Source organism: Sus scrofa, chromosome 7 (genome assembly GCF_000003025.6).
Source record: "Sus scrofa isolate TJ Tabasco breed Duroc chromosome 7, Sscrofa11.1, whole genome shotgun sequence".
NCBI lineage: Eukaryota > Metazoa > Chordata > Mammalia > Artiodactyla > Suidae > Sus > Sus scrofa.
Window position 1 is genome coordinate 80,989,268 of NC_010449.5, and position 27,599 is coordinate 81,016,866.

Sequence of the window (27,599 nt, forward strand, 5' to 3'; positions counted from 1 at the left end):
CTCTTTTTCAGGTTCTTTTTCATTATAGGTTATTATAAGACATTGAATATAGCTCTCCCCCTACTCCCTGCTATACAGTAGGTCCTTTTTATTTATCTATTATATATATATTCATGTATATATGTTAACCTCAAACTCCTAATTTATTTCTCCCCTTCCTTGTTCTATGGCAGTGAGAGACTGCATTTGTGAGAGAGCCTGGGAGTACTGCGGTCCTACTGTTTCTCCCGCTGACACTGAATGAAATCAGTGTAGCTAATAAATCATGGACCTGTATATCCCTGCTGCCTACACATCAAAGATGCTTCCCGGAGGGAACAATGAACTGGGCAGCAGCAGCTGCTCATTGTCCTGGTGACCTGAGTCAATCATGTGGGGTCAGAGAATTGTGACCTCTGCTGCTCAGACCTCTCCCAGGCCCTGAGCATCACCCAGGGCTGAGGCACACTTGGTGCAATGCAGGAGTGAAACAGGGAGTCAAAGCCACCAAAACTTTACAACACTGAGCAGAGCAAGAGGTTATGAAATGCTAACATCTTGTCAAATATTCACCCGCCATTTTCTGTATTAGAAATCTCTGGATGAAACTGGTGTAGAAACATGTCATTGAACCCAGTTAAAGGCTGAGTGAAAGAACGTGAATTTGGGATGTTTATACTACATCAGGTCATTCCCCCCTCCCCCCAAATTGTGTAAATCCTAAAACTGGATCAGGGTTTGCCAACAGTCTCTTTGGTAAGCTGATACAGGAAAACCCCTATGAGAGCAGGGCATAAGGTAAAGTCACTGGGGTAAAACATGGCACATAGTCTTATAGCTGTCTGGGGCAAAATGCCTGGTCTCTTGCCCCAGGCCCCTGGAGCTACTTCCTGAGCTGAGTAGGTAGCATGCTGCACTAATTTAAGGAATCAGCACCACGGACAGCTCCCTCTCCCTCTGTCTCTCCTTGACTCAAGAATTACAATTCAGATACCTGTATCTGAATTAGATAAAATCCAGAAATTTTTGTACTCCAGTAGGGATTCTGAAAATTCTAATATCCAGTCATAAACTTTAGAAAAGAAACAACTGTTTAAAGATATACACCTAGTTAAAAAGGGGGGGGGGAAGGTAACGCATTCAACTTAATTTTTTAGCATCTCACCAAAGACATGCAAATGGGTATTTTCAGGAGTGATAATACCATGAGTTTCCATCACTGACTCCACTCCCACCTAGAGAGCAGGACTCAGGGGAATTAGGAATGGGAAGCACACCTCCTCAAACGAATCCCCAAAGGCTGTTCTTCAACAGAAGTCTGCAGAGTGCTGGCCATGCTGACATGGGAATAGCTCCAAATGCATTCTGAAGAGTAATACCCCGGTTCTCCTGTCCACCACTCTCCACGTTATAAAAGCAGAGAAGCAGCAGAGAAATGGGTGCCAAGAACCCAGTCTCCAGCCACACTTCACTAATGAGATGGCAGCAGGGGATTCTTAACAATGTGCTGGCTCCACTTTTCTCTCCGCAACAACAACAACAACAACAAAAAAGATAAAGAAGACACGACTGGTGCCTGTGAACTCAGATGCCTCTCCCTTCCATCACAGGGCTAAGATCTGGAGTTACCCACGAAGGAAGATGCAAGTAACAACCACTGACAAGGACACCGACTACCTGGATTTCATTAAAAATAAATTGTAAATAAGCCAACAATGGGTGTCTGGTGTTGGGCTAAAACTGCTTAAAGCATGGAGCCCCAAAAGCATACATGAGAAGAGGTCTTAGGGGTTCACGAGTTTAAGAATTTGTATAATTTCAAGAATAGGACCAGAACAGATCATCAACACACAGTTCCCAACCTTACACTATGCCCAGCTAGGGTATTAAAGAAAAAAAATATATATATATTACCTATACTCTCACTATAATTTCCAAAAGCAAAGTACACCAACTTTATTACCATTATGTTATGGAATACTGAAAAGGACATCATCACAGAAAATAAGACAGACCTTTCCATTTATAAAGTTAGCTTAACAACGCATTCATTGCCTTTATTTTCCTAACTGCAAATTCCTGACTTGCGAATGCTTCCTCATGGAGAGACAATGGTCCCAGAACAGTGTCCTAAGATGTTCAGGATCCACTAATGCAGTTCAGAGGCCCCATGGTGCAGAGGGTCCGAACAAGGCCTAGAGAGCGGCAGCACCCTGGCCAGAATGCCCAGCCCCTCCTATCCTATGCTTTCCTCCCTCCCACTAGAGCAACATCTTCAGACTGGGGAACAAGGCTTAGCACCCTCCCTCTTCCTACCTCAGCACCTGCCTTAGTCTCACCTACAGGAGGTGCCAGGTAAGAACAAGTATTCTGCCTTCAGCTTTCCTCTTCCTCCCCTGCAGAGTGCGAGGCCTTTTCTGCCCCATCAGTTTCTTTTTCTTTGCTTTGCTTTTTTGCTTTTTAGGGCTGCACCCAAAGCATATGGAAGTTCCAGGTCAAGGGTGGAAACAGAGCTACAGCTGGCAGCCACAGCAACTTGGGATCCAAGCCACATCTGTGGCCTTCACCACAGCTCCTGGCAACACTGGATTCTTAACCCACTGAGCAAGATCAGGGATTGAACCCACATCTTCATGGGTCCTAGTTGGGTTCATTACCACTGAGCCATAATGGGAATTCCCCAAACCTTCTTGTTCTTATTCTTGCTTTTTTTCCATTGATTCTAGATCCTCCAATTCTAAAACCAGATATTTGTGATCATAGAATGGGGACACTGGCTACAGGGTTTTCACTCCAGTGAGGATTAAAATGTCCATGGAGATCGGGGTTTCTCTGGCACCAAGTTAATTTTCCTTTGCCAGAATATCCAAATAGATGCTTTCATTAAACTTTCATGAAATGAAAATAAGTTGGAGTTTTTTTCTAGTTCATTCAATTTTCCCTACTAATATATAATTTATACTCCAGTAGATATTAAAAGTAAATTACACAATCAAAGGGAAAGTCTAATAAGTAACCTGGAAGGTTTCTATTCTCTCAGGATTCCTTGAATTCCAAATGCGTTTCATTTTTAAAAGGTAAGTCAATCTCTTAAAATGAAAGACTGCCTCTCAATTCAAATATCCTACAATTTAGTATTAAAACCAATTCCTAAAAATGCAGCTGAAATCCATCTCTGACCCCAACTAGTCATTTAAAAAATATTTCAGCAAAATCTGGCATCAATCCCCACCAAAAATACAAGTATTTACCTACTTAGCATGTGCTATGGAAAGTTGAAGTACTCCAATCCCTACTCACTCCTCCAAGAAACTTTAGTGAAGATGTTTACTTTTTTTTCTGCAATTAAAATGTAAACTACACACACACACACACACACACTGAAAACCACATTTAGTCCAGCTCTGGGGAAGAGGCTCAACTTTCTAAGATGACTGTAGTCATTCTGACACGGCTGTATTACCAGAGGATTCGAATGTCCACAGCAAGAACAAGAATTCCAGGGTTTGTGTAACATCAACCAAGCTATGTGTTACCAGATTTGCAAAATAGGCTCAAGACATCACACAGGTATATTGATTTTAAACAGGAGGCACTGACTTCAGAATGAAAAAAATTCCACAAAAGGAAAGGCAATTCTACTAAAGCTGAAGCACTATATTCAGAAAGAGGGAATGTGATAGAGTCTAGAGCTTTAAAAATTAATTCTGCGGATTCTTTCATTAGAAAATGCTTCTACTCAGGATATGAAGAAATGTAAAAAGTGAGTTAATTTAATGATTATTCTTAACTGTTGAAATTAACATTTGATTCTTCTGTTGGCTCACTTTGGGGATGTTGCATGAGTAAGGGAAAATATCCAACTAGCTTTTTCCATTTTTATTACGAATTTCAGTCTTCTGGAAGAGCAGATCGGAAGCTGCATAATAGACTAGACAAGTCTGAAGACTGAGAAACTTGGAGTAAGGCAAGGCTGTACACCTCTCTCATCTCCCCTAGTTGAACCCTAGGGCTACAGGCCATCTAGACCATATTGAGGGAAAAAAGAAAGACTTTAAAAACAATTTCCAATATCTTGAACAACAACAAAAAATGTGTTAGCAGGCAAGCCATTCTTCTAATTGCAGAGCAATAGTTTAACAAGCTTCTTGGCAACAAATTTCTATGTGTGCAGCTCTAACTCCACCAGATTGAGGTGTGGGGTACACTGGTATTTTTTTAAATTGCAGAGACATGGAAGATGAAAACTGCCCTGAACACTCACAAATGAAAGGCCCATTACAAATACAGCTGCAGTCAGTTGTCCATACAAAGTTTGTGTATAGTAAGGAAGTGAATCACATACCCATTCTGAGAGGTCACTGAGCTAGCAAAAATCAAAAACAAAACAGTAAATGGATATTTTAGTATGCACCAGTCTTGCTGGAAGCTTTCAAGTGATTTGAGGAATCTGCTGATACTTATTATAGAGAAAACCCAATGGAATAAGGGATATGGAGTTCCTATCAGGTGTATATTTTGTTATTTTAGCTAGAAGTTAGCAGTGACATTAGATGTAAAAGTTTGTTTTTACTTTTCCAGTACAGTGCTGATGTCATCAAGAAACTAGCAAGCAAACAACATGCTGTAGCCTAAATTCGTCTGCAGCACTTTTTCATACTTATATTTATGCAAGAATATTCACCCAAGGAACATGGCCAACACCTACATCAGAAAATATGGAATTTCTTTCTCTGAGAAATATTGCCAACAATAGATTAGATTTTTCTTTTACCACACAGGTGCTTTCTTACCATGAAGTAAGGTCTTCTAGATGGAAAACTGTAATGAGATACCATGTTATCAAATGGCCAGTTCAACAATAAAATGAGTTTCTTGCAGACATTTTAATCAGTATTAGTATATGAGAGAAACATTAAAATCCATTACATCAGCATTACATCTAAAATAATAGCATAACATAGGAGAGAACAGTAAGGAGGGGAAAAGAAAGTAGGAAGAGAAAGGATATAAGTTTAATGACAATTTGGTCTGTGGAAAAACACCCTAAAAACCTTAGTTTGGAGGCCTTTTCCTATTGTTTAATTTCTGAAAATAATATCTGGATCATTGAAGAAAATATTCTGTCAAAACTACTGAATGCATCCTATATTCTTCACAAAAAGACTTATAGGAGATTTATGTCTCAAAAAAAAAACAAAACAAAACAAAAAAAAAACAAGGAAAACTATATTGTTCATCCCTTAGTGATTGCTTTAGGGTTGTTATTCTGGATGGAGTTTGAAAAAATTTTCCCCAAATTTTCTGCTTTCTCCAAAGCAGAAAGACAGTAAATTAATTCATCCATCCACCTACACTTAAGGGAGCTAGGATATCCAGAATAATGGGCAATACACACAGGCTAACATTTCCACAGCTAATCAGTGATGGGCTACTGTCAATGGGACACAGCAGAGGAAGTGAGGTGCTAACACTTTTCCATTTCAACTTGATGTACTAATAAGACCAACACTAGTGGGAGGAACTTCATTTGCATTTTGCTGTCAGTCCTAAAGCCCAGAGGCAGGGCAAGATTTGCCTGCGAACTTTCAGTTGGTGGCAGTGCTAGGACTGAACTCCTGCTCTCAGCTTGGCCACCAGAACAGACTGCCTGCCACGAGCAAAGGTGAGGAAACACTAAGACACAGCAGATTTTCAAGACCATTTGTTGACATATAAACCCCTCAAGCTTTTGCATGTAAGAGCAATTTCAACAAGTAGAGTGGGTTATTATTAAGTTAATAGAATTTTTTTTTTTCTTTGCAGCAGGTGTGGATAACCAGCCCTAGGTTAAAAAGAAAGGGAAACACCCCAAAATAGAATTTTCTTTTTCTCCCTTTCAAAAGAAAAAGCACAGTCAAGTCAAGCAAGTTGAGGATTTAATATTGTGGTATTTGGCTCCTGCCAACTAGGCAGCAGGCACGGGTAACACCCTGGAGATGACAGACACTGGCACTGGAGAGGAGAGGTCCTGAGTGAGAGCAAGGAGGGGATACTTGGAGAGCTGGATGCAGTGGTTTTTTTTTTACCAACTAGCGCAAAGAAGGTTTAGACTTGAACCCTAATGTGGTGATCCTCCCTACTCTAGCTTTAAGGCATTTAGGGGCAGGTCCTGGGACCAACATCCTGACATTTGCAGACATGACTTTGTACTTTTTCTCCAAAGGAAACGCTATGCCCTCTTCTAAAGGTGTAATCAATGCCCATGGTGAGACTTATCTCAATAACTTCTTTCTTTCTTTTAAAAAATGTCAACAGGGGAGTTTCCGTCGTGGCTCAGTGGTTAACGAATCCAACTAGGAACCATGAGGTTGCAGGTTCAATTCCTGGCCTTGCTCAGTGGGTTAAGGATCCGGTGTTGCCGTGAGCTGTGGTGTAGGCTGCAGACGCGGCTCGGGTTCCGTGTTGCTGTGGCTCTGGCGTAGGCCAGTGGCTACAGCTCCAATTAGACCCCTAGCTTGGGAACCTCCATATGCTGCAGGAGCAGCCCTAGAAAAGGCAAAATGACAAAAAAAAAAAAAAAAAAAAAGTCAACAGGAATGAGGTTTACTCCGAATTGTGTACAGGGTTCCTCCATCAGTCTTGGTCCCTCCCCACATGTGTGCCAGCATAAATTCTCATTCTGGCTCTTTTCTGACAATTACAAACGGAAGATGAAAACCTTAGATTGAGAGCAAAATCTGGATGATGGGGGTTATCTCTTCTCATCTACAGCATAGAACTCAGGGCCCCAGGAATAAAGAGGTAAGGCTTCTATTTGCCTTCTTCATTCTGGATGTGTTGGCACACTGGTCACAGCCAGAATTCCAGCTTTAAACAAGGGGCTTCTAATTCTCTTCATTAGCATCTGTTTTCATGCATTCATTATCTAATGATGTCAGGGGAGATGCATCTTTGGCAGATTCTTTTTTAATGATGTTGTCACCTTTCTGTGACTAAATTTTCTGTGACTTTATAAGATGGATGAATGTCTTGAACTTGGCTCCAAGATAAGTACCTCATGATGTGTACTTTAAATGACATTTATAGGAGTACAGCACAATGTAAGATTATACCTCCTAGGCCACTTACAAGGTCACTCAATGCTAGGAGGCAATCCCTAGCTTTACAGAAAACATAGGCACATCATCCCCAAGCATGACAAATGTGCCACCACAGTGCGCGTTCCTTTAGTGGCTGTGTTGTTTGGAATATTCTGTACTCTGAGGACGGGGCAAGTGAAAGAAGCCTGAAATTCCTCTTAACTCCTCCTAAAGCTCATCCCATAAATAATATGGGGAATTAAAGGACCACCTCTCAGTGATGTTATCTCTAAGAAAGGTTCTTGCATAAACAGCACCTATCCAGGTCATATTCCCGAATCAAGTTTTACTTATTATTTTTTTTTCTTTTTTTGCTTTTTAGGGCTGCATCCGTGGCATACGGAAGCTCCCAGGCTAGGGGTTGTGTCAGAGCTGCAGCTGTCGGCCTACACCACAGTCACAGCAATGCCAGATCTGAGCCACATCTGCGACCTACACCACAGGTCATGGCAACACTGGATTCTTAACCCACTGAGAGAGGCCAGGGATCCAACATACATCCTCATGGATACTAGTCGGGTTTGTAACCTACTGAGCCACAATAGGAACTCCCCGAATCAAGTTTAACAAGCAGATTGTGTATTAGCATTCTAGATATTTTAGAATCTAGAGTCACAATCATATATAATCATAACATTGATTCTCTTTACATGTATATTTCATCTCTCTCTCTCTCTTTTTTAACATGGTAAAAGTCTAACAGTGATTAAGTCAACTTTTTACAGAAAACCAGAGCCCTTATCAGGAGTTCAGCTGGTAACTGTGTTAATCAGTCTTTCATTTTGGGGAGCACTACACTCATCCATGTTAAAACCCATTTGTAGTAATACGGCCCTTGATTTAACATGCACCTGGTCACACGCATGTTAACTCTCTCCTTTAAGGCATTTGAATATACCTGAAGGATCTGGGACATGAAAAGAGGTACTGATATTCCTTTTCACACTCACAGGCACCTATCAGTACTTATCTCATTGAATTCTCACCAATCCCCATGAGGGAGGTTGCATTTTAAAGACACGGAAAGTAAGGTACAGAAAGGAGAAATAATTTTTCCAAGGGGCCATATGGTCTAGCACAGCCTGGACCAAAAACACTTGCCTGCAAAATGGACTTCTCTTACTACAAATGCTGCTATTTCTGAATTCAAAGTCACTGCTATTGGATGATGAGGATGGAGGGCACAGAGGGAGAAGGTGACCTCTTTTTTAGCCCCATGTCCTGCTGAAGGGGGCTGGGGACCTCACATTCTGTAGGTCCCATTGTTCCACAATGGAAAAAAATGTTGGTATTTGTTGGCAAGGATTCTACTTCAAACTCCAGCTATTTAACTGGCCACAGTGCCAAGCATCCATCTCTTGATGATATTCCCCAGAATAACATCGGGTAGGATTTAATCAGAGTAAAGTGACCCAAGGAGGAGTTTAGCGAGGGTGGACGCTGAAGGGCACGAATGTCCTCTGCCCCCAGGGCCTCCTCATCATTCATGCCCCTCTTCAACATAAAGCTGGATCCCACGTGCTCCTGGCTGTAGCTAAGGACATTTCAAGAATAAATTCCCTGTTGTTAAACCAGGATAGACACCTCTGTTTCCCTGGTTAGCAAAAGGAATGCTGCAAAACCATCAATCCTTGCAAAAAGACTTCTGTACACTCATCATGTAAGTAAACAAACAACTGAAGTCATTAAAAAGAAAAAAAAAAAAGTCCAGTTGCTGTGCAGCAGCAAACAGACCAATTGATGCCTAGACGGAAAAATGACACTCTTCAAAGCATCCCGTTTGGTGGCAGTCATGATCATTAGTGGAAGCAGTATCTATTTAAAAGCAGTAAATGCCTCTTTCCAAACAGAATGGACTGGCATGCAGCGGCAGTGCCCACCCAGTCAGACATCTCCGGGCTCCTCAGAGAATCATTATGGTCTCTCATGTTAACTCACTTCCTCCTTGATTTTTCCTCTTTTTCTTTTTCTTCCCTGCTGATTATTATCATCTCAAATCAAATTAAGTACTAATAGTAAGTATGCACAGCAATCACTTCAGAAAAGCAAAACATTCAGACTCAAGAGGTTATAGAAAACTATTATTTCTCATAATAAAGATTGAGAGCCCAGATGGAACTGTGGGAGAGTTCTAAGAGGGTTATAGCAGCTGTTCAGGTAACTGGTAGGGCCTCCAACCAATAATAAAATCTTAATCATTTTAAAAGAGGATCCTCTCCCCTCTGTACTCTAGCTCTTTTTAAGTCCCTTCCTTCCAGCTTGAAGAGCCGCAGTTATTAAAAATAACAGCAATAATGCATCAAGATGTGAAGTAACTACTAAGCAGTTCTTGTCTTTGGTAAAATAGCAGAAAACAGCAAAAGAACACATGGGAAATTTCAGACTTGGACTCAACATGGTGATTGTTATCCAATGATTATTTAATAATAAAAATGTCATGGATCATTTATTTCAGGCTTGAGTTGTCAAAGAGGATGGATCCTCCAATATTGGTTTTTAAATGTTGTAAATTAAATATAGCCCCTGAAATATATGTGGAGTAACCTGCTATAACATGGCTGGTAATGAAGGTATGTCTTATTCATATGCTCCAAAACTAAGCATTCAGTCTTTTTTTTTTTTTTTTTGTCTTTTTGCTATTTCTTGGGCCGCTCCTGTGGCATATGGAGGTTCCCAGGCTAGGGGTCCAATCAGAGCTGCAGCCACCGGCCTACACCAGAGCCACAGCAACGCAGGATCCGAGCCACGTCTGCAACCTACACCACAGCTCACGGCAACGCCAGATCGTTAACCCACTGAGCAAGGGCAGGGACCGAACCCGCAACCTCATGGTTCCTAGTCGGATTCGTTAACCACTGCGCCACGACGGGAACTCCACTCAGTCTTAAGTTGTTCTTTGCATTCTATTTGGAAAATGAATTGTTATTTATTCTTTTTTTTTTTTAAGATAAACCAAGTTGAGATTATTATTTAAGTTCCTGGCAACAAACAAGAGCAAGGATTATAACCAGAGCCTTTCAATTTACTTTGTCATCTTCAGGACTCCCTAAACTATTCAAACTAAATGGTAAAGAATTTTTTTGAAATGCACTTTCTGAAGAAAAGAGGATAAGAGAATTCCCATGAGCTAATTCTCCAGTTAATATAGCTTCTCTTTTTTTTTCCCAATTTCTATTCTGGGGCCATAAATTGGCAGGGTCTAGGCTGATCTTGGTTGACACTGAAAGTGGGATAGTTGTGATTATCTTGGGAAAAAATGTGAGCAATTAAAAATAAATTTGTTATATTGAAGCAGAAACGTTTGAGGGTGTGTGCCTAAGGAGGAAAGCATGGTGTACTGAGGTCAATCAATGCAAGGGAGAAGTGAACAGTGCCTTCAATGAACATCAGAAGAACAAAAAAATCAGCTGTGCTATTGCTCCAAGAAACAAAACAAAGCTATTTTCATGTGGCTGATAGCAGCACATTATTCTAAAGCAAAAGCGTGAAGAGTCACAAATATTGGCATTTAGGACCCTAGAAAACTAATTAAACATCCCCATTTTATAGATGAGAGCACTACAGCCACAAGAGATGAGAAGACTTATGTAAGTTCACATTAAGAATGAGAAGATGACCTCAATGTAAATATTATTTCTCTTGAGTCTGTGGTCATTGTCTCTTCTACCACAAATGAGACCCTTCTTCATTATGTATGAGTTCATTCGAGTCAAGCAACAAAGTGCTGGGTACTGCAAACAGTTCCTACCCACGTGCAACATAGGATGCAAAAAAAAAAAAAAAAAAAAAAAAAACCAAAAAAACCAAAACCAAGCAAACACATACACTTGCAATTACAGTATAGAATGTTAAGAATTATTCACTAACTATTGCTCAAGCAAGGGCACCTATCCTAGACCTAAGGGGTCAACAAAGGCTTCACAGTCAATCTAATATCTTGTCCCTTGACAGAGAAGTAAAAATCACCTAAGGGAAGAGAGAGGGGAGGAGGAAGCCATTCTAAATGGAGGGAACAGCTGACATTTATGATCTGAGGCAAACAGAATTGTCATGGTTGAGGAAGTGAAAGGAATTCAATGTGGTTGGATCACTGAGCACTTGGGGGATGTGTGTTTTAATGCCTAGCTAAGGAATTTGGGATTTCTCTCAAGGTAATGGAAAGACAGAGAATTTTAAGACAGTAAAATGTAATGATCAGATATGCATTTTTGAAAGAACATTGTGACAGCTGAGTGGGGAAAAAAATGATAGGGAAGGTAAGTACAGAAGGGACCAAAGCAGTTAGCAAGCTGTGGGGTAACCCAGAAAGCAGTGGACAGTCATCTAATACAGTGTCTAAGGGCAGTGGAGAGGTGGTTGGACTTGAGATATTCAGGGCATAGAATTAAATATTTTAAAAGTGAATATAAATACATGTGGGTTATTAGGAAAAGCATCAAAAATTACTCTGAGGTCTCTGGCCAAAGTCTGCCCAGGAGACCTTTGGGAGACCATAATCCCTCAGTAAAATACTTAGAGACAATTCTAGCGACAATAGAAACTCGAGACAGCTCTGTTTTTGCTCATCATGAGTCAATCTGTGGAGATCTGGAAACAGTTCAAAGACTTTGAATTCTACAAGAAAATCTCTCCAAAATGCTATAAGCTGCTTGTTCTCCATTAGGGCAGTCATAAATCTCTGATGAGACTTTCTCAAGAACAAAGAACTTGCCTCACAGGTACCCTCCATCCCAAGGCCCTTTTAGCCTCTCCACATTTCCTGATGGATTATGAGGTCAATGTCTCATGCCCTGCTCAGGCAGCAGTAATGGTGATCTATTTTATTTTTTGATGGAAATTGGTTAATTCATAGAAAGCTGCGTTAGTTGGCTGCTAACTAAGAGGAATAAGAGGACTGACTCAAGGATACCAAGGTTTTCCAGCTCACAGCTAAAGGAATGAAATGAAGTGTACTTTTGGGCTGTGGTGTGTCTCAGTGCCCACCTAGGACATAAGCCAGGTACTCACCCCTTCGCCGCCATTTTCACCTGTGTTGGCAAGCATTTCCTGAAGGGCTCTGACAGAGAGGGACTGTTCCAGCACAAAATTGCAGACGCAGAGATCTGGAGGAACATACTGTGGAAATAAAACCAGAATGAGGATCCTTACTCATATCAGGTGTGTATCAGTCAAGCAATAACATCTCAAGGTTAAAGAGCTGATGAATCAAAGTAACAGTTGGATGGATGGATGGATAGTTGGGCGGATGAGTATACAAGGCGGATTCTCCTTACTCAAGTTCAGATGAGTTTCAAGCTGGATTCTAAAGGATGAGGAAAAGAAAATCCTCAGGTCTCAAGGGAACACTGACTAAGATGTCAACTTGGGGAGGGCACCCCTGGGATTGAAGAACACACACAGAGCCTTGCTAAAGGAGGGAGGGCTGATTGACACTGCTGTCTCGTGGAACCAAAGGATGAAAGTCAATGGGATCTCATCTACAATAATTTGTAAGAGGACAACGGACAGAGCAAAATGTGGCTCCAGACAACAGTGACCACAATATGGAGCCCATTTATTCATTAAGAAAATCTAGATACCAGCATGTAAACAGAGGTAATAGAGGGGATTAAGAACTATATTAAATTTAATTCTGAATGAAGAAAGGTCCAGAACCATGAGAACTGATGACCTCTATAACAGTCATTCTAATTTATTATGCACACCAATAAAAATCATGCTATTCTGGAACGTTTCTCATAAGAAATTACAAATAGCCTTCTCTGCAGACTGACTAGTAATAGCTAATGTTCATGGAGTAATTTCCTGTTCCAGGTATTGTTTTAAATGCTTGGCATATATTAAGTCATTTAATCCTCATGAACAATTTATATATCATTATTAGTAATATTCCAGTTTACGGCCAAGGAAACTAAGACACAGAGAAGTTAGGTCCCCTGCCCAAGGCCATGGCTTATATTCAGCCGAGCTGGATTCAAATCCAGGCAGTCTGTCTCCAGATCCATACACTTCATACTGTTCCTGCTGATGATGAAAATATTACAGATTTTTTCACAGCTGGAGTATTTTTCAATAAGCAAATATTTAAGTTTTATATTTATATAAAACACAATGCTTGGTATTGAGAAAGATACAAAGACATGCACAACAAAATCGCTGCTCTTCAGGAATTTTACAATTTGGTTCCAGGATACACCATTTTCCTTGGGAATGCAGCTTATATTTACTTTGCATACTAAGCCTTTGTTTCCAACATGATATTGGCTGGACATTAACACCATGAAAGTAACAGGAATGAGAGCTAGAAGTCACCAACAACTATGTCAAACATTCAGAGACAAGCAACGCTGTTTCCATGGAGCTCCAATTTAAAAGTGAAAGCAAGCCTGCTGCTAAGGCACAGATAACCCCTCTAATTTCAACATTTTCATTTTTCTTATTCTCTTTTTTCTTCTTTTTAATGGCTGCACCTGTGGTATATGGAAGTTCCTGGGCTAGGGGTTGAATCGGAACAGCAGTTGAGGGCTATGCCACAGCCATGGCCACACCGGATCTGAGCCACATCTAAGACCTACACCACAGCTTGCACCAACACCAGATCCTTCATCCACTGAGTGAGGCTACTAATGGAACCCACATCCTCATGGATACTATGTTGGGTCCCTAACCTGCAGAGCTGCAATGGGAACTCCCATTTTAAAAATAAAGATAATGGGGAGTTCCGTTGTGGCTCAGTGGTTAACAAATCCGACTAAGAACCATGAAGTTGCGGGTTCAATTCCTGGCCTTGCTCAGTGGGTTAAGGATCCGGTGTTGCCGTGAGCTGTGGTGTAGGTCGCAGACGCAGCTTGGATCCTGTGTTGCTATGGCTGTGGCAAAGGCCAGCGGCTGAAGCTCCGATTGGACCCCTAGCCTGGGAACCTCCACATGCTGCAGGAGTGGCCAAAGAAATGGCAAAAAGACCCAATAAATAAATAAATTAAATAAAAATAAAGGTAATGGAATCAGCTATCCTTAAGTTCCTTTTAATTTCCACGTGTTTGTACATTCTTCCTCCTCCCTGCCCCAACCTCTAGGCCCTCAAAAATGATGTCCCATGTGTTGGACCTTCCCAGTAGTTCCCTTTACTAAAGTTCCATACTCCCTAAGCCAAGAGTGGGTAATGCTATCCCAAAAGCTACTGGCCCATTGGTGACTTACATTTTGCCCACCTGCCACTTAAATGCTTTTCTACTCAGGGTCTCTATGGTCAGAAATCCTAAAAACCTAGGCTCCCTAGAATTCTGGAGCTATAGGAAATTGCCCAGTTCTCTTTATGAACATGATGTATCCCAGGAGAAACTGTTACACAAAGAGACAACAGCCTTTATTTTACACGTTTCTTGCTTTGTTTTCAAAGTCTGCTGCAGGTAATTAACTCATTTGTATGGGACTTGAGCAAGCAGACATCTGGTGCTGCAGGGCAAGGCTTCACATCCAGGTAGTGGTTTTTAGAGCACATACCGCATCATTACAAGTAGTATACGATAATATGATAAAGCATTTCCATAAGGACCATATGCTGGAAACACATCATCTGACTTGGTCTCCCAAAAGAGGATGCCGTCTCAGAAGATTTTACAGAAGTTTCTGTCCCTACCACTTCTTGGTCTATTTGGATTTCATGTCACCAAAATAGGAAGCAAAAAAAAAAAAAAAAAAAAAAAAAGAAAGAAAAAGAAAAAAGAAAAAAAAAAAAGAGCTAAGATTTGAGTGTTTCCTCCTCCTCCTTCACTTCACCAGACCATGAGATTGGGAGATTTTCCATTCAGGAATGTCTGCAGGTATGGTTGGTACTTTAATGGGTGCATTTTGGCTCATCAACTTCAATGATCTCAACATTCATGCTCACTTTTTCAAGAAACTCATCTAGTCCAGTCTCTTTCAGGCAGAAACTTTCACAGCTCCAAGTGCACCTGAGACTGCATGGTCCTGAGCCAGCTTCCATTCCTCCCATGTCTGGTTTGCTTGGACAGCAGATAGATGCTCTCCTCCAGCACTATCTTCATCCACCCTGATGGAGGACCACGGATACCAGACACTCCAATTCTACTTTTCCTTCCTTCCAGATATTAAAAGACCAAAGGTGGTCATGATTTACTTACTGGTGCAAATGGGTACGTTTCTGTTTTGTTTTGTATTGTTTTGTTGGCTTTTTAGGCCCACACCCATGGCATATGATAGTTCCCAGGCTAGGGGTGGAATCAGAGCTGCAGCTGCTGGTCTGTATCATAGCCACAGCAACACCAGATCCAAGCCGCATCTGCAATGTACATGACAGCTCATGGCAATGCCAGATCCTTAACCCGATGAGTGGGGCCAGGGATCAAACCCACATCCTCCTGGATACTAGTCAGGTTCATTACCACTGAGCCACAGTGGGAACTCCGCAAATGGGTACATTTCAACAGAGGAATAATGAGCATGGGGAAGAAGCATCTCACATGGGAGTCCTTGATCAGCCACTGGTTTATGTAGTTTCCTTCCCGTTTTCCTACCTCTAGAGTGTGGTCCTGCCTGGACCCTCTGTGCTTGGGGATAAGATCATACCCATTCCCACAGGATGTAGGACATGTGGGCAGTGATAAAGGAGGGAACGAGGGAATGGAAATATCTGGAGAAAGACAAAATGCAGCCAGCAACTTGCGACATGAATGGACTGCAGAGCACAGAGCTATCTGACCCACTCCACCAGCTGTCAACCTTAATTAAACTCCACACTGGCCTGAGCTCCCACCTCCACATTCCCCAAGAATGAGCAAAGGCCACTCGTCCATCAAAGATAATTTCTTTGCAACATGAGCGTCCCCAGGAGGCCAGCTCATCGTCTCTGGGCTCTGGAGCCTGTGTCTCAGTCACTGCCTGGCAGGCATGGGGCATGTGTTTGATGATTCTCAGCACGGAGAGAAGGGCTCTGTTGACATCTGTTCTGAAATAGCTCCTAATCACTCTCCCCAGCCCTGTCCTCAGCCTAGAGAAGCGCAATGTTTCCAAATGTCCTACAGAAAACCTTGAGATGCCAGAAGCTCTTCGTAAGCCAGGAACTAGGTATTCATGCAACCCCACTACGTAGAAAACAGTGGAAGGGAAGGTCTCCTAGTTCCATAAATCTATGTAACATATTCCTCACTGCATTCAAAGTCTTTTTCGGGAGCTTACTAAATCCAAGATGGTGGGGATTTAACATTCCTCTTATTGGATTCATCTGGCATTTTCCTACCCCACAAGGAACACTCACCAGTGTACTAGTTTGTACTAGAAAAGCCTTCAGGGAAATGAAGAGGATTAGTTAGAAGGAGGACTGTCCTCCCTCTGTTATGCTGTTAACCACACTCTGTTGTGCTTATATAGTTCTTTATGGATGCAGTCTGTTCCACTAGATTGTGGGTCTCTTGAACAATCTGTGCCTTATTCTACTTTGGGTATCCTCAGTATACAGAACAGCAAGTGTTCAAGGCAGGCCTTCTTGAACTGACTCTGTGTCCCAGACTATCTGAGAATATGTGACTGATGGTGGCTGTCTGAACCCCTTCTTCAAGTCTCTCGCTTGAGATCTAAGGGATCCTTCTCTTACTACCATGGGTCTCCTCCTGTCTCGAGACATGTTTCTACAATATTTTCTTAGCCTCTTTGCTGAAAACTCCATCTTGTCCTGCTTTACTTTACCCCATCTTCCTGCTTGAGAAAGTCACAGTGCTGATAAATGACTTAAGCTTAAGAATGAAGACCTAAAGGCATAAGCTATTCATAGGGTCAGCTGAATGAGGACATAATGTGTTGGTCTGGGCACACCAGACCTGTGCAGATTGGCACACCATTTACACAAGCATGATATGTCCTCTTAAGAATAAGAGAAAGAGGAACCTTATGGCCCCAAGTGGTTTATGAGGGCTCGTTAGCAGAATATGCATTAGTGAAGAGAATCAAGGTGCAAACCTAGGCATGCTGGGGGTTGCCGCTGATAGGCATGCCTTTTGCAGAAGCACAGTGATGATTCTCTGGAATGCTATGCATAGATAGCTAACACCAAGCTTCCTCAAATGCTAATGATTGTTAAATGCCTAAAGGTCAGAGTAAAAGCTTAACCATCTACCAGTTATGTGACTTTCAAAATAATAAAAGAACTTATAAAATAATAATAAAAAAACTATATCCTGTACCTATAGCCCCCTCCTCACTTGACATAATCCTCAAGAGCACAATAAAAGCAGTGTGGTTTCTAGAGGCGGCGCTCTTGGTCCCTGAGACCTTGAGTCCCCCGGTTCCCACCTTTGCTTAAGATAAATGTCTCTGTGTCTTGTTTTATGTTAACTTTTTTCCTTAAGTTTCATAGCACTCGTTCTTCAGCTCCAACCTGCTGAGCTGGTCTCAGCATCCTCCCACTTCTCTGTTAATCCATCTGGTTCTCACACAGCCATGCCTCAATAACATACCCTGTAAATGCATCAACAGCTTTGAAGTAAAAGCAATATAGGTATACTGGTGAAGAGTGAACACGCTAGCACAGGAGACTACCTAAGTCCCATCTCTGTTTGATGACTTATTAGCTGCATGATGTTAGGCAGGTAACTTCATCTCTTTCTGCCTTAGCTTTCCTATCTGTAAAACAGAGATCTAATATTACCTACTTCTCAGAATAATTTTTTTTTAAGTTTTATGGCTACACCCATGGCATATGGAAGTTCCCAGGCTAGGGACTGAATCCAAGCCACAGTGTAACCTATGCCACAGCTGCTGCAACACCGGATCTTTTAACCCACTGTGCCAGGCCGGGGGTTGAACCCGCACCGCTACAGCAACCCAAGCCTCTGCAGTCAGATTCTTAATCCACGGCACCATGGTGGGAACTCCAAATCAATTAAGTTTTTATGTTTAAAGAGCTTAAAATATGGTCTGGCACACAGTAAGTATTCAATAAATGTCAAATGTTACCTGGCACAAAGCTGTGAAATCAAAACATTAATAATTCACTTAAATGTTCCTTTACATATCAAGTGTTTTTGAATTTCTTTTTTTCTAGAATGATTTTTATTTTTTCCATTATAGCTGGTTTACAGTGTTCTGTCAATTTTCTACTATACAGCGTGGTAACCTGGTTATACATACATATATAGATTCATCACAAGTGATTAGACATAGTTCCTAGTGCTATACAGCAGGATCTCATTGCCTATTCATTCTAAAGGCAGTATTTTTGAATTTCTTATTTTGTGTAAGGATAAGGCAAAATCCCTGCCCTTTGAGGCTATATGGTCTAGCAGAGTATTGGGGAAACAAATGGACAATTTCCAAAGTATGATTCAAAAGGCCCACAGGCAGCTAAGAAAGCATGTTAAGGAAGCACACAGAGTTGAGCAGGGCTCGAGTGGAGAGAGAAGGAGGAAAAAGGGAACAAGCAAAAGGAAGTGAGAAGTGAGGCTGAGGAAGAAAATAGGTGTTAGACTGAGGGTCTTGAGTTTCCTTGTCAAGGATTTTGGACTTTACCTTCAGAGCAGTAAATGACATAAAGGATGTGATAAAATCCATTCTATATGCAATCAGTGGTCAATAGGGACCTTCTATATAGCACAGGGAATCCTACCCAATATTCTGTGATCATCTATATGGGAAAAGAATCTGAAAAAGAATGGATATATGTACATGTATGACTGAATCACTTTGTTGTACAGCAGAAATGATCACAACATTGTAAATCAACTATACTTCAATAAAACTTTAAAAAATGAAAAAAATTTAAAAAGGAAGCAATAGAATCAAATCTGCATCTTTGAAAGGTCACTGCAGGTCTAATGTGAAGGAGGCTGGACCAGGGCAGAGAAACAAGTTAGGAGGTCATTGCAATAAACTGGTTACAAGGTGACAGTGACATGAATCAGGTAATAATGGAGATGGAGATAAGGCAACCAACTGGAAAAATCTTCAGAAGTTAGGAGAAAGAGCATCTGGTGACTATTTGGATGTAGGAGAAGGAGTAGATGATGACCAGTGTGTCTATCGGATGGAAAAAGAATACAAGTAAGACAGAATTCAGCAAGAACAAGCTACCCCAAGGTAGCTTTAGAAGTGCCATGTCGACAGTAACGACACTCGGTAAATTGTCCCTGGATCTCCCATTTGGGCAACAGAATGATGGGAGAGTAGAATCCTTATGATGTTACAAAGGGTACCCCTGCAGGTGTCAGCAGATGGGGGATCGTCCGGGAGGAGAGGAAAAATCTGAGAGCAAGACACACTCTGCACAAAAGGAGAATGCCTGGAGACCTAGCAACCAGTCAGCCCAATTCATCTCACTTGCCTTTTTTCACATCCATCAGGCAGTCAGCTGGTATTTAGAGAACCTAACAATATGCCTTCTGTACTAGCTGCTGAGGGGAACAAACGAGAAAAGACATGGTTTCTATCCTTTAAGGAGTATTTAAGCTATCTGAAAAGACAGCTCTACTGTGCATGGGACTTGATATAACAATACAGAAGAGCATACTCAATGCTAAGTTGAGAGGTAGAAGGTCTATGTCTTGCAGGATCCAGAGGCCTCCCAGGGATGTTGTGATTAGGAAAGGCTAGCCCAGGCTGGAGAGCGGCCTGAAGAGGGTTTACGTGGGCAAGTTGCTCCTGGCACATAGCAAGAACTCAAGTTTTGTTTAATGAATGAACAAAATAGGTGAGTTATTCACCCATTTTCTTATGTGGATTCTTCCCTTCTGTTTAAAATTCCATTAGTGAAAGCAGCACTTTTGAGTCATGGGCTTTACAGAACCTCTGTCCTTATTTCCATTTGCTTTTTTACCCAATGCATCCCTCCAAAGTTCAAGTACTTTAAAGTATCATAAGTCAAGAAAGCAGCTGGGCAAAAGGAGAAGGTAGTAGATACTCCTGTGTACTGATTTTTCTACCTAAATCTTCCACTTCAGTCCCAGGACTGAGCAGCTAGATGAATGCCACTGGTGTCATATTATACCTATGTACTGATGGGTTTACACAGACTCAGCCCTACTGCCATGGGTTGATGACAGAGTCTTACCTGAAAGGTGAAATAATTTCTAATGCCACTCACCTAGGAGAAGGAGAGACTGTGAGCACAGAAACCAGAACTAAGTAACTAGAGCTGAGACAGCTGGGAGAAGTGAATTGTACATGCTTGGATCCACATTATGGAGAGTTAACATGGCCAGTGGGATAGTCCTTGGCAGTAGATGTACAGAAGGTGATAGGTCTGGAGGTGGGAAGGAAAGGACTTGGGAAGGTCATATTCTGGGGTCCCATGTAAACAGGGACAGGAACAACGAGTGTGTTAGTTGCATAAGAATAAGAAATTTAAGTCAGAATGTTGGAACCCATTAGACCTTCCATCTTAATTTTTCTTGTGTTATTCCTTAGTATTTAACAAATTCGGGAGTTTGGGGGACGTCCTAGCTTGTTTTGGTTGGAGTACATAAATTGAGGAAAGAAGTTTGGTCTGTAAGTGAGCCTGAACATTAAAGAAAGCAAGATGCCTACATGTGGCCAACAGGATGATGGTAGTAATTAAAACAGGAGAACCACAAGATAGCAGCAAAACTCAGCAGGCAAAGCTGGTTGGCCTTGACCAACCAATACTCACCAACAGGACATCTCTACTCAGGGATAAATCTTGAAATTTCAGAATTTTATTGAGGACAGTATCTCAGTTGTTCCCTTCATTCTCTATCCATGCTGCTTGAGACCACCTAGTCTGGGAATGAATATGGCTGGCATTCATTCTCATGGCTCTAAATTTCAAATGTATATAGAAAGGGAGTCTATTGCTTCAGGCATTCCAGGTCTACTGGTAACAGGCAGAACAGTCCCCCGTCCCCAGTGGCCTGGCTTCTACACACCTTGTCTGTTCTACTTCATCACCCTGCCTCAAACAGGACTGATAACCATCTCTGTATGATGGCTTGATGTTGTCCTACTCAAAGATGATGGATAAGACGACTTCCCAAGCCCTTTTGGGGGAGGGGGGGTTAGAAAATTATTCTCTCTTCCCAAAAATGTTTGGGGTCAACCAGGCCCCATTGGGTACAGTGTGGCATTAAATAAGACCAATGTTCCAAGGGAGGAGGGCATCAGAATGGCCAGAGATGGCACATGTAGCTTGTATTTCAGGAGCTGAAGGCACTTCACAGACATGATCTCACCCACCTAAGGCAGACATGAGCTCATTGGAGCACTGCCTCCCTCCTATTGATAGTATATAACTATCTGTATTGTGTTTATACTTCACAGGTAGGGCCAGTCATTAACCAAATGAACACCTACATCTCATCCCAACCAGGTTTTATTCAAGGACATATGCAGTTAGGTGCCTTTTAAACCTGCCTGTGTCACCTCTGCTAAGGTTTTGATAGATTATAATGAAGAAAGTTATACAGGGACTCTTTAGATCTGAAGCTGTTGCCCAATCCCTGGATTCCTGTTAAAATTGTTGGTAGCTTTACAACTGTTTTAGAGGTGGGTCAACTAAGACACAAAGGAATTAGGTAAAAACTTACATGGGCAAAGTGAAGAAACAGGAACAAAATTCATACATACATTTAAAATGTATCTATTTACCTACCTATATAATTGTAGTGGGTATTATACTCAATTCTTTATAAAGATTATCTCATGTAACCCTTTAACTCTTTCAGCAAATAAAACATACTTTATAAATAAAAAAACTAAGACTCAGGTTCAAACATTTCCTTGTGCTAAGAATTGCATTTACATTGGGAATGCCAATCTCACTCCTGATACTGTGTCAATATTCCTGAAGAGAAGGTTTTCATACTTACACCAATGTTATGGGACTCTAATTCTACTAGGATACCTCCTCTTGATGCTTATATTTTACTAAGTTAAAGATTTCATATTGGGTTCTTGACTATCTCACAAAGAGTCCTCTATTCTCGAATGGCCACTGGGAATGCAAAGATTGCAGTCAGTGGAACTATCAGGGTTCAAGAGCTTTATAAAATTGAGATTCCTGGCAGGCAAGATCATTTCCATCTTTATGCATTCTGAAATCTGAAACTGACTTACTATGTAAGCTCTTTCTTCCAAAAAGCAATTCAACCCTGGGTATGACAAGGCAAGTTTCCACCAAGGACACCGATGCGTCGATTTTAAACATGTGTACATCCAGATTTTAAACATTTTGAGGGAAGACAATTTGCCTATCTGTGTTAAAAGTTATCATGAAACAAAATGTAGAAAATGTTTTAAAAATATAAAAGCTTTTAAGTTTTTTAAAAGTGTATTTTGTGATGGCAGAGGATAGATGGTCTTTCTGAAAATGTACACAGAAGACATTCAAAACATTTGAGTTCAGATTTTTGCCTGAACTTTGCTAACAAAAGCCATTATACATAAACAGTAAGGCACACAAAATTTAAACTTAGAGCTGGAAACCATTCTTGTGGCGGAGAAGAGGAGAAAGATGTTATTTTCTTTTAAAAGAATGAAGTGAAGAAGGTGCATTCTGAAGAAGGAATCAACCACAGGAAGGCAATGCTCTCAGCATCTACTGGTCCCTAGGTGGCTCTTCATTCTAGGGAATAGTGAGCAGCCCTGGGAAGGCTGGCAGCTGTGGAAAATCACTATCACAGCTCAAGGAGACTTACACTAAGCAAAAGCACTAAGCAAAAGCACTCACAGCCATGAGCAGAGCAAGTGCAGCATCTGATGCCATGCTGGCCTAAGGTCTGCTCCAAGACAGAGGAAGTATTGAGAAGGAAAGGGATGCAATAAGTTGACTATGCCCAAGGGAAAGGGGGAAGGTTATCAAATTATAGAAAGGTGTTGATATTTTAAAAAATAAATAAAAAGATTCCACTAGAGAGTTAAATATTTACTTGAGAACACTACTTCCTGAAACACTTCTTATGTAACTGAGGCACCACTGCCACCTTGAAGCAGGAAGTCCTAATTGCAGGACAAATATCCTTGACAAAAGTCTTGCCAAGAAATACCAACCCAGAGTGATCAAATACTAAAAACACTCACAATCACTGTCTCTTTGCCTTATTTCTCAAATGCTCAGATACTGGCTGATTAATTTACACTGATCCACAGACCCATTACAGACTAGCCTCGCATAGTGAGAATGTTTATTAATTAAAGTAAGAGTAACACAACACCAGTTATCCTTTTGATGATGCACAGAGATTTCTCACAAGAGGTAAGACAAATAAGCTTGTTCCGGAAGCATGAACGCAGAAACACGGTTGGCCCAAGAATCTCCTGGACAAGACTGCTAACATTGCAGATTCCCGAGACCCTTCTCCAAGGTGGTACTTTAAAAGAATATCCCAGGTGATTCTGAAGCAATATATCTCTGACCCCAATTTAAAAGACGCTGCAGAGCAACTAGACCAAACAAGTAAATTCAAGTCCCTGGTCAGTAACTGATTCTTGCTCTAGATCTTTCGTTTAAAAGTTCGGTTCTTCAAAATATAAGAATTTTGTTCAAATGAATAACCCATAAATTTGAAATCCACATAATTGTTTTTATGATCTTGCCTGCTACGGCCCCAACCAAAAGTAATGCTGAGATGCCCTGGATGCCTATATTCTGCCAAGTATCAATTGTTTCTGGCACAGTCAAGAAGAATGCCACCAAGAGCCTGGCAAAAATCAGTGCTGCAAAGCTTGTGTTCTTTAAAATAAGGAAGAAGGGGCAGCCAAAGTATCAGAGACAAAACGCTGGGCAGCTGGCTTGTAAAGCTGCCTGCTGGGAAAATGCATAACTGACAGGCTGGATGGTTGATTTGGTTCTTGATTGAGCCAAGTTTTTCTTCCCTGCCTGGCATGGTCTGCATGTTAAATAACAAAGGTGCCAAAAGGTGGAAATGTGAAACACTCGCACCTGGAAAAAACAAGCTGTGCGGAGGAGCAGCAAATAATACTGTTTATAGACAGAGATAGCGGAAACAATGACTCTATACAGTTCTAAAAAATATGGCCATAAATAAAGCTCCAGCTTAATGAGTAGCACAGTAATAGAATAAGCTCTGTGGATAAGGAATGGAACCCTAAGTTCCTAGTTTTCAATGGGATCTATCGCTAGAAACTGAAGTTGTTATTCTAAAGAGCTTACATGTTAGAAAAACAGAAGAGCTTGGGAAAGAGGAAAGGCAGAATGTCAGCAGGGAGGTGGAACCAGCATGCGCGTCCCAAGTGCTGTGACTAAATTAGGGTGGTGGGTGTCAGCAAGAGGAGCAGCCTAGGGTACACAGGATGGCAGAATCAGAATGAGATGTGCTGGGCAGAAAGATCAATGGAGGAGATCAAAGCTGGGGGGTGGGGGTGAGCTGGTGGAAAAGCCTAGTTTCAACCTAATGTTTATGTTTCAGTCTTGGTTTCCTTTAGTTTCGGTGGGAGGAACACTGATCAGCAGTGCACCGCCCCTATATTCCTTGGCTATTTCACCAACTCTCTCCTCCCTTTTGAGTCATGATGCGGTTGTTAGAGAATTTAGATACCATAGCGAGGCTTTTCTCCATTACCAAGCAGTAGCATCCAGCAGCTGCAGGAGGGGACAATGTGCATCTCTTGGCCTCTCATTGCATAACAGGAAGAAGATGACTGAGGAAAGTGTTCTGAGGTGCCCACAAGGGCAGAGAAAATGCCAAGCTATAAAAGGGCTGATGGAACAGAGACACCAAGGACCCAGAGGTGGTGCAATGATCACCACTCTTATTATAGGGGAGAACCTCCAGCGTACTGAGTCCTGCTCGACTGTAGTACCAGCTCCACGAATCTCTGAACTCAGGATCTGAACTGGACACAAAGCTCAGGGCAGCCAAGGGAAAGGACAACAGCTTGGCTTCAAAATGTTTAGGATTTTTCCCCTCAATGCCTCCTTCCCACTCTCAAAGTGAATCCAAATTCCAGTGTGGAAATGCAGGGTTTTTTATTTTTTGTCCCCTTCGGGGAATTTTTGTTTTGATAAAAATAAACATATTATAATGAACTAAGTTCTGAATTCAAAAAAAATTTTTTGGCAGGAGTATATGAATGTATGTTCATAAAAGTTGCAGTTTTAGAAAGTCTTTATGGAAATAAATAACAGCTATAAATACTTTTCTCCCATATGGAAAAACCCTCCTATACCCCGTTCCCTTCATCTGCCTTTTAGTGCCTGAGCTAAACTACTACCACTAGATGTTTACATTTGCAAGGATTAGTACCACACACCCCCATCCGCAAGCAGGCAGGTAGTACTCATAGATATTTTAAAACATATATACTGGAGAGGGATTTAGCACTGCCAGTCAGGAAGTAGCTGCACGAATTGAAAATGTTCACTTAATAATAACTGCTTTGATGTAGTGGGCTATATCTACTTCAATAGCACCATCCTTGCCAGAAGCATTCAAAGAATGAAGGATGAACAAACATTGGAATGCTCACTGAATTGTGGAGATCTGCTGAATTCCATCCTTTCCATACCTTCTTCCCACTAAAGTCACTGATGCCTCTGACTCAGATTGTGAGCCAGCTTTGACAAACCCAAGGAAACCATTAGGTAGTTCATCCATGCGTACTTGAACTCAACCCATCACTCAGAATCTGGGGGAGCTGGCCAGAAAACATCATGTCAAAGACTGACTCTGCCCAGCCATGCAAGTTCACATGACAGAGTTCCCTTGAGTTCCCTTAATTTCCCTTCTTCAGCTGCACTAGGTGACTAGCCAAGGTTACGGATGTTTCCCATCAACGAGAACAGACTATCAACAGATGAGTAGATTAAGAAGATGCAGTATATATACACAATGGAATACTACTCATTCATAAAAATGAACAAAATAATGCCATTTGCAGCAACATGGATGAAACTAGAGACTTTCATACTAAATGAAGTAAGTCAGAAAGACAAATATCATATGATATCATTTATAGCTGAAATCTAATATATGGCACAAATGAGCCTTTCCATAGAAAAGAAACTCATGGACTCAGGGAAGAAACTTGTGGTTGCCAAGGGGGTGGGGGAGGGAGTGGGATAGACTGGGAGTCTGGGGTTAATAGATGTAAATGATTGCATTTGGAGTGGATCAGCAATGAGATCCCACTGTATAGTACAGGGAACTATATCTAGTCACTTGTGCCAGAATATGATGCAGGATAATATGAGGAAAAGAATATATATAAATATATTGGTGACTGGGTCACTTTGCTTTACTGTAGAAATTGACAGAACACTGTAAAACAACTATAATGGAAAAAAATCACAAAAAATAAAAACATCAAATTAGTTAAAAAAAAAGAATGTATATATATATATATATACACACATATATATATATGACTGGGTCACTTTGGTGCACAGCAGAGGTTGACAGAAAATTATAAATCAACTATAATAAAAAAATAATAAAAATCTGAAAAAAAACAAACAAACTATGAGGACAGAGAAGAGGTATTGCAGGGCAGGTTATCCAGGAGGGAAGAAGAAAGGAAAAACCAATCATCAGGAGTTACCTCCAATACACCATGGTTGGGTCAACTCGGCACCGTGAGAGAGAATGAGCACATTGATAGAAACTGATGGAGCAATGCCACACTTCAAAAAGGAAAGACATGGTGACTCAAGATTAGGCTGTCAGACCTTATTAAGATAAATGCCTTAAATTAGCCAGCTGCTCTCCAGCAGCATCTGTCCTCAGTTCTCAGTGAACAAGATGAAGATGGGCGCCATGTTTGGCTTCCTAGTAAACTTGTACCTTTTGGGAAAGAAGCAAGTTCATTCACTACTACACCAACTGGAAACTTCCATGGCAGGCTGTAGGTAAGTTTGAACATGATACTAATTATATCAAGGTCAGTGTAGCTTTGCTTCATTTTGTGATGACATCTAGCTACTTTGTTATTATTTAGTCAAACAAGGAGACCAGTGTTTAAAGCTGATGACTGCAAATTTGGACCTGCCACAATTTCTGAAGGTGTGGTCTGTGGACCCCTTGAGTAAGAATCAGGCAGGAATTTGTTTTAAAAAATAAATAATAAAGCAGGAGTTCCTGTCCTGGCTCAATGAAAATGAATCTGACTAGCATCCTTGAGGATGCATGTTCAATCCCTGGCCTCGCTCAGTGGGTGGGGGATCTGTTGTTGCTGTGAGCTGTAGTGTAGGTCACAGACATGGCTCGGATCTGACATGGCTGTGGCCATGGAGTAGGTCAACAGCTATAGCTCCGATTTGTCCCTAGCTTGGGAACCTCCATATGCCACAGATGTGGCCCTAAAAAGATAAATAAATAAAAGCAGATTTCTGGACCCACACAAGACAAAGACAGGGATCTAAGGATGTGCTCACTCAAGGTTGAGAATCATAACCTTCTGGGTGAGCTCAGTGCCAACCCCAAAGATCAAAGGCTAGGATCATCACCTTTAAAGATAAAGCCTCCATAACATAATTTACCTAGGAAATCAGGTAGAGAGCAAAAACCACAGTGCTCA

General features: G+C 41.3%; 1 protein-coding gene across 1 annotated transcript in view; it reads right to left on the reverse strand.

Moving 5' to 3' along the window:
* Positions 1-27,599, reverse strand: part of RYR3 (ryanodine receptor 3) — a 568,547-nt gene that overhangs the window by 349,238 nt on the left and 191,710 nt on the right. Inside the window, 1 exon segment of the mRNA XM_021099907.1 lies at positions 12,108-12,215. Coding sequence (XP_020955566.1) covers positions 12,108-12,215 — 108 coding nt within the window.